The sequence below is a fragment of the Pelmatolapia mariae genome, linkage group LG5, assembly GCF_036321145.2.
Source record: "Pelmatolapia mariae isolate MD_Pm_ZW linkage group LG5, Pm_UMD_F_2, whole genome shotgun sequence".
In the NCBI taxonomy this organism is placed as follows: domain Eukaryota; kingdom Metazoa; phylum Chordata; class Actinopteri; order Cichliformes; family Cichlidae; genus Pelmatolapia; species Pelmatolapia mariae.
Window position 1 is genome coordinate 24,353,957 of NC_086231.1, and position 20,055 is coordinate 24,374,011.

At 41.2% G+C, this 20,055-nt stretch overlaps 1 protein-coding gene and 5 non-coding genes across 6 annotated transcripts; all 6 read right to left on the reverse strand.

Moving 5' to 3' along the window:
- Positions 1 to 1,106: 1,106 nt before the first annotated feature.
- vamp3 (vesicle-associated membrane protein 3 (cellubrevin)) lies at positions 1,107 to 10,185 on the reverse strand. Its single transcript, XM_063474390.1, has 5 exons — positions 10,094 to 10,185; positions 4,656 to 4,734; positions 3,203 to 3,361; positions 2,895 to 2,946; positions 1,107 to 2,390 (listed from the first exon to the last, which is right to left on the reverse strand). Coding segments are annotated over exons 1-5 (309 nt in total). The 5' UTR covers positions 10,096 to 10,185; the 3' UTR covers positions 1,107 to 2,373.
- A 5,385-nt stretch (positions 10,186 to 15,570) lies between these two features.
- Positions 15,571 to 15,643, reverse strand: trnaf-gaa (transfer RNA phenylalanine (anticodon GAA)). The gene has a single exon. It is a non-coding gene; the product is annotated as a tRNA-Phe (tRNA).
- Positions 15,644 to 16,166: 523 nt separating this feature from the next.
- Positions 16,167 to 16,239, reverse strand: trnak-uuu (transfer RNA lysine (anticodon UUU)). Its single transcript has one exon. It is a non-coding gene; the product is annotated as a tRNA-Lys (tRNA).
- A 2,250-nt stretch (positions 16,240 to 18,489) lies between these two features.
- On the reverse strand, positions 18,490 to 18,562 carry trnaf-gaa (transfer RNA phenylalanine (anticodon GAA)). Its single transcript has one exon. It is a non-coding gene; the product is annotated as a tRNA-Phe (tRNA).
- A 522-nt stretch (positions 18,563 to 19,084) lies between these two features.
- On the reverse strand, positions 19,085 to 19,157 carry trnak-uuu (transfer RNA lysine (anticodon UUU)). Its single transcript has one exon. It is a non-coding gene; the product is annotated as a tRNA-Lys (tRNA).
- Positions 19,158 to 19,584: 427 nt separating this feature from the next.
- On the reverse strand, positions 19,585 to 19,657 carry trnaf-gaa (transfer RNA phenylalanine (anticodon GAA)). The gene has a single exon. It is a non-coding gene; the product is annotated as a tRNA-Phe (tRNA).
- Positions 19,658 to 20,055: the final 398 nt, after the last annotated feature.

The window sequence follows — 20,055 nt, forward strand, 5'->3', positions numbered from 1 at the left end:
TTGAAAGCACAAACACTTGAGCAGCTGTTATATATTCTTTTTACCACATCTTTATTGCAATTTGACTTTTTCAGTTAAATCTGCCTTTAAATTAAACCTGAATTGAAAAATTCCCAATTCTGTAAAACCAAAACAAAATAATAATAAAATATATAATCATTACAACTGATGGGGGTTATCATAAAGACCTACAAGTGAGTGGAACTGAGATGGAAAAAAAGAGGAAGGAAACATGGGGGAAAACAAAAAAAGAACTCAACAGTACTGGGGTAAAAGCTGTGTCACACTGAAGGAATTTATCTTTAAATGACTCCAATAAAAATGATTTTGCCATCATGGCTCCTTTTGGAAAAAGCAATAGCTGGCATTTGTTACGTCACAGATGAGAAAACTCAGAGGACACTTTGATTTAACATCAGTTTTATTCAAGCAAAAATAAATTTAGGGCCCACAGAGCAGAATTGCACATATTTCCACGTACATTCCCAAAAGTGAAGCAAGGCTTGGAAGTTATAAGATCTTAAATTCCGTGGACAAAAAAGAAAAAGAAAAAAAAAAGAAGGATGAGGTTGACAATTCCATGTATGGTTAATAAAAAGCTGGCCCATAAAAGCATTTCCATGCCTACAAATTTTAGTTGTGGCTACAGTCTGATTAAATCTACATGCTTAACAAAAAAAGGGGTGGGGGTGAGTACATATTTGTGTTAGTGTTCATTTCTCTATCAGAAACACGCAAGAAGTATGAGGGGAAAAAAAGCTAATGATTGCTAGAAGTCAAGAAAAAAAAATCCTGAAACTGTAACCTAAAACAGGAGCTTTAAATACCAAACAGAGTGAAAATAATATACAAAGCAATCCCAAATCCAGTGTTAGTGTCATATGTATCACAATGCCATGGACCAACAAAATATTTCCACTCTCAATCACCCATGATGCTCAGCAGTACTGACCTGAACATCACAAAAAACGTACTATAGCCTAACTATGATCAACTCTACATTTAACAGAATGCAAATAACTGTATGAGAAATATAGCATGTTAGAATTTTTAATTGTTTTGTGTTAGAAGCATTGTGCATCAACAAGAATGGATCAACGCCAGTGTGAAGAAACAAGGTCTTTATTAAAGGTTAAATTCAACTGATCGCACAGGCTAGCTGCACAGTATCTGCTGGACAGGGAGCTCACAAGGCACTACTCGTTCTCTGGCTGGCTGGTACATGTGTTCAGAAGGTATGGCTGCATTTTTGGCTGTTCTCCATTGGAGACACCTATTAAAGTCTAAAGCTAAACTGCAGATTTTCTTTCCTCTTAATTGTTGATCATTAATATTACATAAAGGTCATTTTTCTGCCACACTTAAGAGCAACTAATTGAGATAATTCCTCTCTTGATACCTCATGATGGCACTTCTGTGTAATTTTTTTTTCCTTTTACATTTTATGGCAAATTTGTCAGGCAATGTGGATGCTACTCATAGTAAACATGACCAGCACTTAATCTAAACACAAGCTCATGCATACTTTTACTGCATCCCAATTACTGCCTGAAAATAACATGAACAGGAATGGACACAGTGAGGTGGTTCAACAGTACGTTACCAGTTACCAGTAAGCTTTGTGTTGTAAGAATGACTTTCCTCTTCATTCAGATCTAACATTAACATCTTAAACATTGGACCTGATCAGCACTTAACCATGTGCAGAAATAAAATGAGTAATTAGATTTCACTGGTCAACTAATATTTGCAAAGCTGACCAATTAAATAAGAAAAAGCATGAGAGAGGAAAAAAAAAATACTGGTGTTACACTCTCAAGAGCAGAAATATTTTAAATCTGGGAAGGGGCATCTCTTCCACCATATGCAGGATTACTGTTACAATCTAAACTATACCACTGAACAGCTAATCCTTAAAGGCACTTCTCTTAGCCTGGCACACACAATCAAACAACTGTTAATAAAATATAAAAATACAAGTTGAGGAGAGTTTACAGTGTTCTTCAATTCTAGTCTTAAGGTTTGAGTATGTGTGTGTGTGTGTGTGTGTTCTGCCAAAGTCTATTTAGACCCTTTATATTTATAACTGGGCTTTAGTCGAGTTATAAACACATTTCTGTACATATGTTTTGGTTTTCTTTGGCATGTGTATATCCTAGTAATGTCTGGAATTTTGTAATGTTATAGGTTAAAACTGTAACTAAGGCACATAAGCAATCACACACGCACACACAGGGCAATCCAGGACAAAGAATGAAGACCCCTGTAGAGGTGGAAAATGTGGAGCTACTCTGAGACACGAGTCACATGGCTCCACTTCTCTTCTTTATCGTGTCTTCTACCCCTCCTCCTCCTCCTCCTCCTGTTGCTTACTTACGAGTAATTCCAGACTGTGAATGAATTAACAAGTTTGTTTAAACCAAATGTTTTATATGACACATTATAAAAGAGAGATATGACACTAAAGAAACCTTGAATGAGGATCTGTGGGGGAATTCCATAAAGGCAAAAGACAGAGGCTGCATTATGTAATTGGGTGTACTTCTTCTTGGCTTACTGCACCCATAACATGAACTAGCATGAATAATGATGGGGGAATAGTATGGATAGTAGATGTAAAACTTTAAGTAAATAAAGCTTTTTGAATGTTTGGGGGCAAAGTCCGTAAACTTTTAAACTCTTTTCTATCAGACTGACAGATAAGCCATCAAATGACACATCACATGATCTTGAACAGTTGATGTGTGTTTACCTCTTAAAAGAGCACCAATTTAACAGTACACCTAACAGTTTGCGAAACTACAACACTGTAGAGAGTTCTTAATGCTTGGTTTTATGTTTGAAGTAACACAAACCGTAACAACACTGTTGATGAGCACATCCTTAATACTCACTAATAATGATGACGATGATGATCACAATGACAGCTATCAGGATCGCCCACATCTGAAACAATTAAAGAAAATTTCTATGCTATTACGCAAGAACTATATCTGTAATACCTCCTCGTTTTGTTGAATAAAAACAGGAAGTCTTCACCATAAGTCATGCAAATATATACTGTAAGTTGTGTAGTTCAATAAAAACAATTAATTTGGTAAACCTCAGTCTTTAAAAATAGAGTGCATCATATCAGTTAGAGTAATTGTTATTTAAAGTGGTGGAAAGTGTGTGACTTTTGAACCAAACTTTGTTTAAGCACCTTGCAGTTCTTCCACCAGTACTTCCTTTTCAGCTTAGCTGCACTGGTCTCAAACTGGGAGGCTCCAGCCTGGAGTGCATCGGCTCGGTCATCCAGTTCAGACAGCTTCTGATCACGTTCCAGCACTTTGTCCACATTAACACGCATAATGTCCACCACCTACTCAAAACATAAACATAATATACATTTTTTGTAATATCTGTTTCTTGATGTACATGGGTGTTAGGCAATCTTGAGCCCTCACTGTAAATAAATCTGCCCTAATTTGTTTTTCTCTGGAGGGCATAGGAAAGAATCATAAGAGAAAGAAGAAAAATGCCAAATAAATAAATCAACAGGGTAAAATAACTCCTACAGACTCTAGCTTACTGAGTCCACTTATAGTCAGACACACATGCATGTGCATAAACACAGATTACACGTAACCCGTATGTTCCACTGATCCACAAACCCAACTACTGCCCCTCCTCTCAGACAGAGCTGCAGGGTGGAGGGGAGGGTGTAGGCCCGTGCATGCCTTACATAACCATGGAGACAGTGATTATGTAAACGTTTGGCAGCCAATTGGACACTTTGTGTGACGTGCTGAGGTTACAGATCTATGAAGGAGTGGCTTATCCCGAGAGGGGCTACAACCGAGAGAGAGAGAGAGAGCGAGGGAGAGCAAGATGTAAAGGGAATTAAGAGTGAGACTTGGCAGCCTATTTTCTTAGTGGCCTCACTGACATGGTTCTGAATGCTATTTCTCAAAACTGGATGAGGACTGCTTTTCACTGAATGTCCTTTGGCAGTCTTTTGGAGTATTAGAGAGCAAATTATTCCACATTATGGTGAATTGTAACACTGCTGCCAAGAGTTATGCAAGGTTCTGTGTGAGACCAACATCAAGGAAAAGAGGGAGTGACACAAAGCAAGTGAAGACAGACAGGGGTAGAGTTCGAGGCCATGGGCTAGGTGAGAGAAATGATGCAAACTGGACAAGATGAGGTTATTTAAGGATTTTTAATGCTTGAAAAGATTTTTTATTATTTGACACTGTGACTCCACCCACTATCTTTTCATTATTTAACTATTCACTCCTGGATTACGGCTGTGCTACTATGCCATTATTAAAAAATAAATAAATACAACTTGTTGATTGAATCTTTCTCTACTTGTATCTTGTCCTTTATTTGTTTACAGCTGGACTGGTACATAAGCATTTCATCATATAACCATATAACTGAGAAATGAACCTGAAATTGGAGATGAAGCAGCATTAAGGGCAGGCATCTTTGGAGAGGTGGTTTCAAATTTCTTAAGAGGAAAAGATCTGGCGCATTTGTAACACTAAAGCACTCATGAATTAAGATTTGAACATATTTGGGGGATCCTTATCAATAAACCATAAGAGAATAGAACTGTGGGCCTCGAATTAAATTCTGAAATTAAATAGAAGCCAGTTTTCACATACCTCATCCACCTGGGCCTGCGTCTGCTGCAAGCGCTTATTGCCGGCTGCTGCGGCAGAACCTTCTGGACCAACTGCTGACCTGATGAAATTTACAAAAAAAAAAAAAAAGAAAAACAAAAAAACAGTGTAAATCTTAGCCCCCTGTGAAATGTCTTAGAAACGTCTGTTACATAACAACACAATCTCCAACTAAAACCTTAAAGGAAACCAGTCAGTTTTAGTTGTTTTAGGTACAAGAAAGAAAAAAACCCCAAAAAAACAGTTGGGCTCTCAGAGGAAATTGCTTGATATAGCACCCAATCTGTGGGATAGCTAAAGGTCAACAGGAGTAACAGTTCATAGTGAGCTAAAACAGAACAATTCAGTGTCTCTGATTGTACACAACAGCCAGCCATGCACGCACACAAAAAAAATATAAAATTAATTAAAAACACCTCACTGATGTTTCTCAACTCATGCTCCATTGTATCAACTGAGGATAGACAATAAGTGGCAGGAGATTATTTTTCATACAACAATAGACTTGACAGAGATGTGGCTTAAGTAAATGCTTGCCCAAAATAATGGTTTAAGTATATTCTTAACAGTTAAAAAGCTGACATCAGATAGCATGAAAAGTTATTCAAATAAGATTATGTCCCACACAATCCTGCTTAAATAGCAAGCATCACATTTATTATTATCTGATGCATATCTTCCCCCCCCCCCTTCTTTTTTTTTTTTTTTTTTTTTTTGTTTACACTCGAAGAAACTGTTAAAAAACAATAACAAAAATATAAACCGGAGACAAAGCAAAAGGTTGTTTCCTTCTGGTTCCCATTATTTTAATTTAAATAATTATTTATTTAGATTCCTAAATATGATATGCATTCATTGTCCCAATAGCTTTTTAACAGTGGTTATTTACTGCCATCCCCTGACCTGAAAGAGCATTGCTCTGCAATGGCTTCTCGTAACACTGAAACTTGAAAGTTGGATTGTTATTTACACCAGGGCTATACAAAGATTATTATGACTCAGTCTAAGTCAAGTGTGGCCATTAATGACATAAATTCTGACTCAGGCCAAACTACAATGTAAAACAGTTTAGGCAGATATAAGCAGTCTGCTGGCTGATATTACTAATTTGCCAATGTATTGTAGCGGTCTTTAAAAATATAAGTAAAGAACAGATGGGAGAAACACCCTTAAAATATGTTATAAGTGTTAATGTTACAGGATTTGTCAACACAAGGGCGCATTGGTATTGATATTTGTTGGTTTTTTTGTTTTTTTTTAATTTAAATCAACAAATATCAATATCAGTCTTAAATATCCTACATCTGTCTGGCCCTAATAAGCAGGCACACCTATGTTTGCTAAAATATAGTTGATGCCAAGAGCTTGCTCAAACTACATGTGTTTATATTTAAAAAAAACAAAAACAACAATAACCCACACACACAAAAAAAAACCAAAAACCAAAAAAAAAAAAACCCCAAAAAAACACCACACAATCCCCAAAACAAAACACAGGAACAAACCACAGTTAACTCAACAGAAACAGCATCTGTCTGGAAGCCAAAGGTACCCAGTTTCCTGAGGAAAAAACAATCAATGATGCAAGTCATTCCAAAAGGAAGTCTATGTGAAATGGGTGGATTAAATGCTTCTCCTCTATGCCCCCAAGATAACAACTTTACAGCCACGTCTAATTCACGTATATTTAAAAAGATAAAATATTTTGAATTTTGATAGCATGAATTTGATACAAATATTTTTTAAAACAAAAAACAAACAAGCAAACTATTACAAACAAACTGTAGATATACATTTCCTGCAGCTGCTGCTAGTATCACATAAAATTTGCCTCAGATTCATGTAATATTCACCGGAGCCAATTGTGTTTGTACCATTGAGCATATGACTGTTTCATAATAATTTTAAATTGATGGTTGCCATCTACATACAGCCCACTTTCCTGTAAATGAAAACACATTTTTCTCAAAGAGGGTCATGGCAAGAGCTGTGACGCCATTTAAAAAAAAAAAAAAAAAGAAGAAAAAAAAAGCGCATCTAATTTATGCAACTGGAAAAAAAAATAAAAAATAAAAATGCTGGATCCCTTGGGGAATGTGTGGCTCAGTTAAAAACAAAGTGACATCTAGCTAGGATACAATGAAGGTAGGTTTAATAAACAAATGCAGTAAACGCTTTTTCTCTTTTGTTTTGTTTGGTCTTTGTATTAGTGAAGAGCAAGTGGGTAAAGAGTGGATTACTAAATATGTGTTAGGTTTATAAAAAAAAGAAAAGAAAAAGAATTTGGTCAATACTTTTAATCAAACTCATTATTTTTATGTATTCAATTCTATGAGTTTCTATCTTTGACTTTTTGGGGAAAGCTGTAAATAACAATAATAGATTTTTATTAATTAATTAGTTTAGCAATGTGCATTGGTGTGTCTATGTGTAGGTTTATGTAGTTTCACATTTGTGTTTAGGCATTACTTGTGCAAAGATAGCAACCTTTGCCATTGCTATATCCGATTCTCTTTTACGCCAGGGTTCACATGAAGACTCTTTAGTTGAGCTATGTAGGTCTGATACCATGTCTACACACACCTCTTTTCTACTAATGCTGTGCATGTGCCTAATCTACAACCACAGAAATAAATATAGGTGCCAGGGCCAAAAAGCTGACACTCGCATGTCACCACTTTGCTGGTCCCAAATTGGGAACAAGTGATGACAGTGGCTTTTGAAGGTGTGCCTAAAAAAAATTAACCAGATGCAGCCTAGGATCTTTCATCCACTATGATTTTCCATTCCATTTCAATGAAACCAATTTAAGATAAATGAGGCTACAAGTAGGGCTGCCACGATTACGTCGACTACTAAAATCGGCGACGACTAATTTAATAGTCGACGCGTCGTTTGAAGCTTTGTAAGATCCCAAAAGACGCAGGAATAAGTAGTAGGATTTAAGAGTGTAATAATGGACTGAAACAGGAGATGGCAGCACTGCATGCACAAGGATGCCAGCTGCCTTTAAACCTCGAAGAAGAAGAAGCAGTGTCCGGTATCATAGCTGTGTCCAAATTCAGGAACCGCATCCTCTTGTGCCCGCATATGTAGGCCGATTATGTTACAGCGACACGACAAAGACTGTCCAAATTCGAAGACTCCAACAAATACGTCTGACAAACGCGGCCTTCATTTCCCCAGATTTGAAGGATGGGTCGGGTGTATACTTCGTGGGCCACGAAGAAGTGTGAGATGCTCAAGAATATACTCCGGTATCCTGTTATATTAGATTAGATTAGATAAAACTTTATTAATCCCTCGGGTGGGTTCCTCCAGGAAATTCGGTATTTTAGATAGCAAGGAGCAGACGGCTGAGTTTATTAAACTCCACCGAAACAATCTGCAAATTTCATTAAAATTTAATAAACTATCATTTTGTCTTTATTTTTAGTTAGCACCTTAAACACTTAAAGCTGTAAGCTAATGATAGTTATATAAGAGCACATGCATGCTGGTGCAATAAGCTGTACGTTTTACATCCAATGGATGCATGATCTCATTAGTCGACTAATCGCAAAAATAATCGGTGACTAGTCGACTATCAAAGTAATCGTTTGTGGCAGCCCTAGCTACAAGTTCTCAGTTCTGTTGTAATGTGCAACGGTTCTCAAAAGGCACCAAGGCAGAGCTGGCTCACCACTGCATTAAAATAAAAAGAAAGGAATCAAGATGCAATTTAAGTCCCGCCTTTCAGCCTCAATTTAACTCACTGAACAAAAATTGCAGATAAATTTTATTTTTGCTTTATTGCTTCATTTGAATTAAGTTTCCATTTGACCATATGTTGTGGATTCACAGCCACAGTTTCCAAATGCAAAGGCTACAGTTGCAAGCAATCAACTACCAACTGCTGATTAAGTGATGGAGAAAAATTTAAAACAACTTTGGAGTAAATTTTCCAGTTACATTTGAACCACTTCAAATAAAGGACTGAGTCCAGAAACTGTGATCGTGGTTAATTGAATATTCTTGTTAACCCTCGCGCATTAATAGATTTATTTTATTTCAAATCTATTGTAAATCTACTATCCATACATTCCGGGACCTAAGTTTATTTTATCATCACTGTTGTATCTATACTACTGAACCACTACCATCATGTACAGCTGAGCACTGTAAACATTTTGACTACACACAAAAAAATGAACAGAAATGACTATAACATCATGAAAGACAGACTTTTATGGTTTAATCAAATCATCACTCAATTTCAGAAAGACATGCAAATTCTCTGTCAAGGATTTTTTAATATGGACAAAAATAGTTGTGGAAATCTGTCTGTGATTCATTACGAAAACACTGAGTACAGTGCCTCTATGTGCACTGTATAAAGAGCAAGTAGGAGAAGTAATATACAATAATATAGCGCATGCCCACTTTTATGTAGTGAGACTCACATTTGTACCTTATGTGTGTGTGTGTGTGTATATATATATATATATAAATTCGTTTAAAAAGAAAATAAAAGTTTCCTCTCTTGATGCTTTAAGGCAATATACCTTCCCAGAAAGTAAACACTCACGAAACACGTCTCTTACCTTGTTCTTCATTACCCTTAAGCTTCAAAGCGCCTACTAATACACATATTGACCGAGAAACATAACAGAGTACAGTCCCTAACTGTGTCAACAAAGAAAAAAACAAAACAAAAAAAAACGGTAGATGCTGATGGGATGGAAATAACGTTAGATTACCGACAACGGGGTGCAAGTTATTACTGGAGTGGAAAGTATTCAGCTTAGATATAGTTTAACACTTATTTTAATTACCCAGTCATCAACATGATTACTACCTATTAAAAACAGAAACACTTCGGCCATAAATATATTTCCTGTTTACAACTTTGTGTTGCCTTTGTGTCTTGATATTATTTTAGTCATATCCAAATTAGAGCTACAATAATTAGAAATCACAAAGGGACATACACAAACATTTTAAGATTGTTAAATAAAAGTATACAGCAGTAGTTTGTAGATAGGCCAACGACACAGGAAACGGTAGTTTCTAAGCATGGACTAAAACGCTAGCACATATCGTTGTCTAACAGTAAGATTCGTGTAACAGTAACAGCTGTGGCCTGTATACAAACCGATTGTGTACACTCTTTCTTGACTACCTACATAACTAGCAAAGATAAGTTGATATGATGAGGAGTGAGCAACGTTAGACAACTTTAATGCAGCGTTGCTGCTGTGGCTAAGCTAAGTTTAGCTAGCTCACATCTCGAAGACGAGCACTAGCACTTGTTGCAGGCTAGTAGCAAAAGTTCTGGGCGTTGTTTTTGCGCCCGCGTCTTGAAGTATTACCAAAAAAAAAACGGAAGCGAGGTCGTCAACATCTGACTGACAAAAGTTTGTGGTATAGGATAGACTTACATTGTAAAACGAAATTTCCTCAAACGACACCGCTGCTGATTCTTGCTTGGGAGCTCACTGTCAAGCCGTAACAGTCCCAGCCGTACCAGCGGTTTTTGTGCCGCTTTCAAGGTTGCCGGAATTAGGAACTATCACACGTATTTAAATTTCACAAGGAAAATGCGTACTTTAATAAAACCAGAAATCATAGAAATTTCTTTTCAAATCGATATCGATACGATAATATGTGACAATAAATTATAATAACCCATTTAGCCTGGTGACTAACCTTTAGTTGACTACATTTAGCATTTAAATAAAAAAATCAAAAAATTTTCACTGCAAACTTACAGTAAATACATAAACTTTTACAGTACTAAATTATTTTAAAGAAATAAATTACAAAATTGGATCATACTATCTGGTAACTACTTTATTTGGTCAAAGTATGAGTTTTCGGTGAGCACGTGAAGGCAACGTTAAAGAGATCGTGGCTTATAGCTGCTACATGCCTACCATTATTAACACAAAATGTGAAAAGCAACGCACACTTCGCACACCTTCGTCAATAACCATTAAAGAGTTAACTCCTCAAATCAGTCTTATTCACCTTTTATTTATTTAATTTCTATTTGCAAGCTACAGTAGACATGCAAGGAGCAGGCGACCACCCAAGCCCGTGATCAGCATGTGACTTATGAGAACAAAAACTCATCCCTATCCACACGTCATTAACAAATACTAACCACCAACAACTGAAAAAATAGGATTAGCGAAACTTTATTCATTCAAACTGTTAAAGAGAGTATATATGTGTGTGTATGCAAGTATAGTAGATTTATGAAACATTTAGAACAAATCAATCTTTAAGTGCTTCCTTAAACTGTAAAAACTGAATGCAGTCTGAAGACAACAGTGAATGAACTGAGTTTTTGTGTCAGTCACTGAGTTGTATTATGTGGTTTAAGAGAGCAGGTGCTAATTCCCTAAAATGCTTTATTAATGGATTCATATCATACAAAACTAATGCAAAAACAATTCTGCAACAACACAACATTGGCCTACACGAGTTTAGTTTATGACAGAGTTTACTGAGTTTACTTTTGAAGGATAACAGCATTAAAAATTTACATTACAAAGTGATCAAAACGCATAATGATATGTGTTTTGGGGTAATCAAAGGCCACAGGAAGGAAACAATAGCCTGTAACTTACTTAGCAACAGAAATGATCCCATTACAGTTGTGTTCAGAAGTTTACATACACTCATCATGGGCATAAGATAAGATAAGATAAGATAAGATAACCTTTATTAGTCTCACACGTGGGAAATTTGTTTTGTCACAGCAGGAAGTGGACAGTGCAAAAGTTATGAAGCAAAAATTAGAATAAAATAAAATAAGAATAAATACAGTATACAACTGTACAGAATAGAATAAAATAAAATACTATATACAGTAGAATAAAATAGAATAAAATATGCAATAAGATAAAAATAGAATACAAGTGCTATATACAACTCAGTAAAAATACAACGGTGCCAGAAAAGATTATTGCATATTAGTGTTATTGCACATGTGTGGATGTGTGTGTTGATCAGTTGGAGTCTTTGTTGTGCAGTCTGAAAGCAGTGGGGAGGAAAGACCTGCGAAATCTCTCCGTCCCACACCGTGGGTGCCGCAGTCTCCCACTGAAGGAGCTGCTCAGTGCTGTCACAGTCTCATGCATGGGGTGGGAGATGTTGTCCAACAGGGATGACAACCATTCTCCTGTCACTCACCACCTCCACTGGGTCCAGAGGGCATCCTAGAACAGAGCTGGCCCTGCGGATCAGCCTGTTCAGTCTCTTCCTGTCCCCAGAAGAGATGCTGCCGCCCCAGCAGACCACACCATAAAAGATGGCTGAGGCCACCACAGAGTCATAGAAGGTCTTCAGGAGTGGGCCCTCCACTCCAAACGACCTGAGTCTCCGCAGCAGGTACAGTCTGCTCTGCCCTTTCCTGTAGAGGGCGTCTGAGTTATGAGTCCAGTCCAGTTTGCTGTTCAGATGAACACTAAGGTACCTGTAGCTGTCCACAGTCTCAATGTCCATACCTTGGATGTTCAGTGGTTGCAGTGGAGGATGTTTGTGCCTGCGGAAGTCTACCACCAGCTCCTTGGTTTTACTGGCATTGATCTGGAGGTAGTTCAGCTGGCACCAGTCCACAAAGTCCTGAGTCAGTCCTCTGTACTCCTTGTCGTCCCCATCAGTGATGAGGCCGACTATAGCAGAGTCATCAGAGAACTTCTGCAGGAAGCACTGGGTGGAGTTGTGGGAGAAGTCTGCAGTGTAGATGGTGAAGAGGAACGGAGCCAGAACCGTTCCCTGTGGGACCCCCGTACTGCAGACGACCCTGTCCGACACACAGCCCTGAGTCCTCACATACTGTGGTCGGTCGGTGAGGTAGTCCAAAATCCAGGTAGTGAGGTGATGGTCCACTCCAGAGTTCTCCAGCTTGTCCTTCAGAACCGAGGGAAGAATAGTGTTGAAGGCACTGGAGAAATCAAAGAACATGATTCTCACAGTGCTTCCAGCGGTCTCCAGGTGAGTGAGGGAACGATGTAGGAGGTGAATGACGGCATCATCCGCTCCAATGCCAGGCTGGTAGGCAAACTGAAGTGGGTCCAGTGATGAGCTCACAAGGCGCCGAAGCTGAGCCAGGACCAGCCGCTCCAGGGTCTTCATCAGGTGGGATGTCAGAGCCACCGGCCTGTAGCTGTTGAGGTCCTTGGGGCGTGAAGTCTTTGGCACTGGTACAACACAGGAGGTTTTCCAGAGCTGTGGGACTCTTCCCAGCCTCAGGCTCAGGTTGAAGAGGTGCTCCATCACACCACACAGTTGGTCCGCGCAGGACCTGACGACCCTGATGCCATCTGGACCCGCTACCTTCTTGGCTTTAATCCTCCTCAGTTCCCTCCTAACCTGGGTGGTTGAGAGAGACAGGCTGGAGCCTTGTGTTGAGTGTGTATTGGATGCTGTTGTTGGGGGTGGGGAGGAGTGAGCAGGGTGAATAGAGGAGGTGTGAAGTGTCTGAGGTGTCAGAGGTGGAACAGCAGCAGTGGGGGTGGGTGAGTCTGCAGCCGATGTTGAAGACTGCCTCATGGCTGAATCAAATCTGTTGAAGAAATGATTCAGTTCATTTGCCCACCTCACATCCCTCCCAGGCAGAGAGTTCTGATGTTTGTGGCCTGAGGTGGTTCTGAGGCCTCTCCAGACTTCACCAACGTTATTTTGCTGAAGCTGGTTCTCCATCTTCTGCCTGTAGCTGTCCTTCCCATTCCTTATCAGTCCCCTCAGCTCTCTCTGCACTCTTTTCAACTCCTCTTTGTCTTTGGATTTGAAGGCCCTCCTCTTCTGCTTGAGGACGGCTTTAATTTCTGGGGTAATCCAAGGTTTGTTGTTGGAGAAACACCGTACAGTCCTGGTAGGTACGGTGTTATCCACACAGAAATTAATAAATAAGTGTCTTGGTAATTTTGGGCTTCTAATGATTTTTTGAACTGTTCTTTCTCCAGGGTGAAATGATTGTACAGAATACATCTTTATTGACTTTAAGACAACTAGAACTGGGTCCATATGTTTGATTTGTTTTTTCTCTAATCTACACATGGTTAAAAGTATGCATGCAGGCTGGAAGATGTCTGGAAGATGACCCAAACTGTCATGGTCTGGGTGAGTCACAGTATTTTCTCCAGCAGCAGCTCTCCTCCTCTGGGTAGAGACTTGTTGCTACTCCCTGGCTGCCCACCTTTGGGCAATTACTCCAGCACTATATAGGATTGACACACTCAATTAGTCCTCGCCAGATTATCTGCTAACCAATGTTAGTCTGTGGCCTCACATTCTTTCGATTAAACTGTAGTGTCTATACTTACCTTCCTCACCTGTTTCATAGCCTGTTCCCAGAGCTCACTTTTCACCCGTTGCCATATTTGCTTACCTGGATCCAGGTCTCCAGCTGCTGGTAAAACCTCTCAGTCTAATTGCCATTCTCACCTGCCTGCCTCCCTGCGTTCCAGCGTCATGCTCCGTGCTCACCCAGATCTCAGACTCGCCCCTGCCCCCTCCTGCCTTTCTCCACCTGCAAGCAAGTAAGGCGTCTTACTTTGACTCTTGGAATTCATTCAAATTTCCTCTGAACCACTCTGACTGTATTCTCCTTTTATTCCAGTGCCCATAGTCAGCCATAGTCTCCCCTGGCTCAGTTCACGCACCCCACAGTCACAGCGACTTCATAGTGCTCATGATTGTCTTGCCCTTCAGTTCTGCACCTGTGTCCATCTCTCTTCCTGGGCCACTGAGCCATGACACACGCTCAGTTGAAAGGAAATTGGTTAGGATGTTTTGAAGAACCCAGGAATCATGAAGGTTCAACCCTGCGATGAATTGGAAACTGCTCGAACACGAGCGTTACTGTCCACAGTGAAGTGAGTTTTACATCTCCATGAACTGAGAGGATGTTAACCAAAACTGACACCTTTAACCTTGTCTGAAACTTGTAGTTGCCCACATGGACAAGTCAAATATCATTTGGAAAAAAATGTTTTATGGTGACATGAGAGAAAGATTAAACTATCTGACAAAAAGAGGTATGTTTGTCAAACATGGTGGTGGTAGCATCATGCTCTGTTGCTGTTTTGATGCCAGTGGTGTTGGTATACTGTATTGCAAAAAGTGAATGGAATAATGAAAGTGCTCATCACTGACTCAGAGTTCAGCCAGTGAGCCTTGGTGGGCTTTTTCTAAACTGACTCCAGGAACCAAAATCCGACATTTTCCCATTCGGGAAATCTTCTCGTTCATCCATAAATGTTTCCAAAAAGGACTCCGAAAACAACACGGAGCGATCATCCCCAGGCAGAATCCCAGAGGAACGGTGCAGACACCCGAGATTCCCGTTAAATCTGCGATGTGACGCTTAAGTACAACACACAGCGCCCGACATGTGAGGTGTCACTCTGAAAAAACCTTTCTCGTAAACACGCTGAGCAAGGAGATCTGTGATTGTCTGTGTCTGCTCTTGTTGTTGGTGATATGTGTGGCTGAGCTGGAAAGCTGCAGACGTGTGACTGTGAACAGCAAACGAGTGTGAGTGAATAAAGATTATGCTAAAAAGCATGCAAACATTTTCGAATCTGCCGTGATTCTGTTGAATCATCATTTCAGACAAGAGCCAACGCAAAGATTTAACTCTAGGGGAAACATCGCTAAGCTGTATTATGACACGTGATCAGCCAACCTACCAAGCCCTAGGTAAGTCAATGGTATAATGGGTGAGGCATGGGAGCTTCTGGAGGAGGACCTTCTTCAAATTCCACCTCCACTTGATGGACGTTTGCAAGCTGCACCATCTGTGTTTGTTTTCTCATTTGATGGGAATGATCCACGTAGTTGTAGGCCGTATAATGAAGTCCTACCAACAAACCTACCGAGCCCTAGATGGTTACCAAAATAGCTTTGCCGAAACCCAGGATCGAACTAGGGTCCTTTAGATCTTCAGTCTAACGCTCTCCCAGCTGAGCTATTTCGGCACGTTTTGCAACGGAAAGTGCTCAAAAATTGCATTGTAATGACCAGTCAGGTCTACAGCTGGCCACACTGCACTACAGCTGACCTTCTGAGACAGTGGAATCAATGTGAAGTGAACTTTTAAGCTTTGGATTAAAAAGTGAACTGTGATGAACTTTGCTCTCTTAAATGTTGTCCCACCCAAAGTAAGATAGAAAAAAAGTGAAAGTGTAACGTGTCGAGAAACCCAAGGCGGATTTGGTAATTGGTGAGACTGGCATGTCTTGGACACCGGGTTTCGCAAAGGAGCTGAGCTGAGAACCAACTGGCAGTGAGTTGGACCGAGGGGCAGGGAAAGATTCTTTACAGAGCTTGTACGCTGGGATTATCTGAAAGAGGCCTCTGTCCCTGAGATCGACAAATCCCACATCGTCATCCCGCCTGCAGTCTATGGACTTTGCTACAGATGACAATGAGGTCACAGAACTATCAAGAAGAACTGAGCTTGTTAGGTAAAGCCATGGAAGGGCAAGGATCTAAAGGAGACACCTGGACAGGGACTTGAACCCTGGACCCTCAGATTAAAAGTCTGATGCTCTTCCATCTGAGCTACCCAGGCAACAAGAGTCACGTGTTTGTCCTCTGGGCCACAGACACTTCACACCTCCTCTATTCACCCTGCTCACTCCTCCCCACCCCCAACAACAGCATCCAATACACAATCAACACAAGGCTCCAGACTATCTCTCTCAACCACCCAGGTTAGGAGGGAACTGAGGAGGATTAATGGCAAGAAGGCAGCGGGTCCAGATGGCATCAGCTCGAGGGTCGTCAGGTCCTGCGCGGACCAACTGTGTGGTGTGATGGAGCACCTCTTCAACCTGAGCCTGAGGCTGGGAAGAGTCCCACAGCTCTGGAAAACCTCCTGTGTTGTACCAGTGCCAAAGACTTCACGCCCCAAGGACCTCAACAGCTACAGGCCGGTGGCTCTGACATCCCACCTGATGAAGACCCTGGAGCGGCTGGTCCTGGCTCAGCTTCGGCGCCTTGTGAGCTCATCACTGGACCCACTTCAGTTTGCCTACCAGCCTGGCATTGGAGCGGATGATGCCGTCATTCACCTCCTACATCGCTCCCTCGCTCACCTGGAGACCGCTGGGAGCACTGTGAGAATCATGTTCTTTGATTTCTCCAGTGCCTTCAACATTATTCTTCCCTCGGTTCTGAAGGACAAGCTGGAGAACTCTGGAGTGGACCATCACCTCACTACCTGGATTTTGGACTACCTCACCGACCGACCACAGTATGTGAGGACTCAGGGCTGTGTGTCGGACAGGGTCGTCTGCAGTACGGGGGCCCCACAGGGAACGGTTCTGGCTCCGTTCCTCTTCACCATCTACACTGCAGACTTCTCCCACAACTCCACCCAGTGCTTCCTGCAGAAGTTCTCTGATGACTCTGCTATAGTCGGCCTCATCACTGATGGGGACGACAAGGAGTACAGAGGACTGACTCAGGACTTTGTGGACTGGTGCCAGCTGAACTACCTCCAGATCAATGCCAGTAAAACCAAGGAGCTGGTGGTAGACTTCCGCAGGCACAAACATCCTCCACTGCAACCACTGAACATCCAAGGTATGGACATTGAGACTGTGGACAGCTACAGGTACCTTAGTGTTCATCTGAACAGCAAACTGGACTGGACTCATAACTCAGACGCCCTCTACAGGAAAGGGCAGAGCAGGCTGTACCTGCTGCGGAGACTCAGGTCGTTTGGAGTGGAGGGCCCACTCCTGAAGACCTTCTATGACTCTGTGGTGGCCTCAGCCATCTTTTATGGTGTGGTCTGCTGGGGTGGCAGCATCTCTGCTGGGGACAGGAAGAGACTGAACAGGCTGATCCGAAGGGCCAGCTCTGTTCTAGGATGCCCTCTGGACCCAGTGGAGGTTGTGAGTGACAGGAGAATGGTGGCTAAGCTGTCATCCCTGCTGGACAACATCTCCCACCCCATGCATGAGACTGTGACAGCACTGAGCAGCTCCTTCAGTGGGAGACTGCGGCACCCACGGTGTGGGACGGAGAGATTTCGCAGGTCTTTCCTCCCCACTGCTGTCAGACTCCACAACAAAGACTTTAACTGATCATACACACACATCCACAAATGTGCAATAACACAAATGTGCAATAATCTTTCTGGCACCGTTGTATTTTTCACTCTGTTGTATATAGCATTTGTATTCTATTTTTATCCTATTGTATATTTTATTCTATTTTATTCTACTGTATATAGTATTCTATTTTTATTCTATTCTGTACAGTTGTGTACTGTATTTATTCTTATTTTATTTTATTCTAATTGTCCTTCATAACTTTTGCACTGTCCACTTCCTGCTGTGACAAAACAAATTTCCCACGTGTGGGACTAATAAAGGTTACCTTATCTTATCTTATCTTATCTTATCTTATCTTATCTTATATTGTCTTTCTTTTCTGTAAAAACGTGATCTCTTATCCTCTCATTTTACTGTAGGTACTGGTGAGGATTTGCAGTTAGATATTATTAAATTGTCATTTCAGACAAGAGCCAAGGGAAGGATTTCATTCTAGGGGAAACATGGCTAGGCTGTATTATGACGTGTGATCACCCAACCTACCAAGCCCTAGGTAAGTCAATGGCATAATGGGTGAGGCCTGGGAGCTTCTGGAGGAGGACCTTCTTCAAATTCCACCTCCACTTGATGGACGTTTGCAAGCTGCACCATCTGTGTTTGTTTTCTCATTTGATGGGAATGATCCACGTAGTTGTAGGCCGTATAATGAAGTCCTACCAACAAACCTACCGAGCCCTAGATGGTGACCAAAATAGCTTTGCCGAAACCCAGGATCGAACTAGGGTCCTTTAGATCTTCAGTCTAACGCTCTCCCAGCTGAGCTATTTCGGCACGTTTTGCAATGGAAAGTGCTCAAAAATTGCATTGTAATGACCAGTCAGGTCTACAGCTGGCCACACTGCACTACAGCTGACCTTCTGAGACAGTGAATCAATGTGAAGTGAACTTTTAAGCTTTGGATTAAAAAGTGAACTGTGATGAACTTTGCTCTCTTAAATGTTGTCCCACCCAAAGTAAGATAGAAAAAAAGTGAAAGTGTAACGTGTCGAGCAACCCAAGGCAGATTTGGTAATTGGTGAGATTGGCATGTCTTGGACACCGGGTTTCGCAACGGAGCTGAGCTGAGAACCAACTGGCGGTGAGTTGGACCGAGGGGCAGGGAAAGATTCTTTACAGAGCTTGTACGCTGGGATTATCTGAAAGAGGCCTCTGTCCCTGAGATCGACAAATCCCACATCGTCACCCCGCCTGCAGTCTATGGACTTTGCTACAGATGACAATGAGGTCACAGAACTATCAAGAACAACTGAGCTTGTTAGGTAAAGCCATGGAAGGGCAAGGATCCAAAGGAGACACCTGGACAGGGACTTGAACCCTGGACCCTCAGATTAAAAGTCTGATGCTCTTCCATCTGAGCTACCCAGGCAACAAGAGTCACGTGTTTGTCCTCTGGGCCACATATTGTCTTTCTTTTCTGTAAAAACGTGATCTCTTATCCTCTCATTTTACTGTAGGTACTGGTGAGGATTTGCAGTTAGATATTATTAAATCGTCATTTCAGACAAGAGCCAAGGGAAGGATTTCATTCTAGGGGAAACATGGCTAGGCTGTATTATGACGTGTGATCACCCAACCTACCAAGCCCTAGGTAAGTCAATGGCATAATGGGTGAGGCCTGGGAGCTTCTGGAGGAGGACCTTCTTCAAATTCCACCTCCACTTGATGGACGTTTGCAAGCTGCACCATCTGTGTTTGTTTTCTCATTTGATGGGAATGATCCACGTAGTTGTAGGCCGTATAATGAAGTCCTACCAACAAACCTACCGAGCCCTAGATGGTGACCAAAATAGCTTTGCCGAAACCCAGGATCGAACTAGGGTCCTTTAGATCTTCAGTCTAACGCTCTCCCAGCTGAGCTATTTCGGCACGTTTTGCAATGGAAAGTGCTCAAAAATTGCATTGTAATGACCAGTCAGGTCTACAGCTGGCCACACTGCACTACAGCTGACCTTCTGAGACAGTGAATCAATGTGAAGTGAACTTTTAAGCTTTGGATTAAAAAGTGAACTGTGATGAACTTTGCTCTCTTAAATGTTGTCCCACCCAAAGTAAGATAGAAAAAAAGTGAAAGTGTAACGTGTCGAGCAACCCAAGGCGGATTTGGTAATTGGTGAGATTGGCATGTCTTGGACACCGGGTTTCGCAAAGGAGCTGAGCTGAGAACCAACTGGCGGTGAGTTGGACCGAGGGGCAGGGAAAGATTCTTTACAGAGCTTGTACGCTGGGATTATCTGAAAGAGGCCTCTGTCCCTGAGATCGACAAA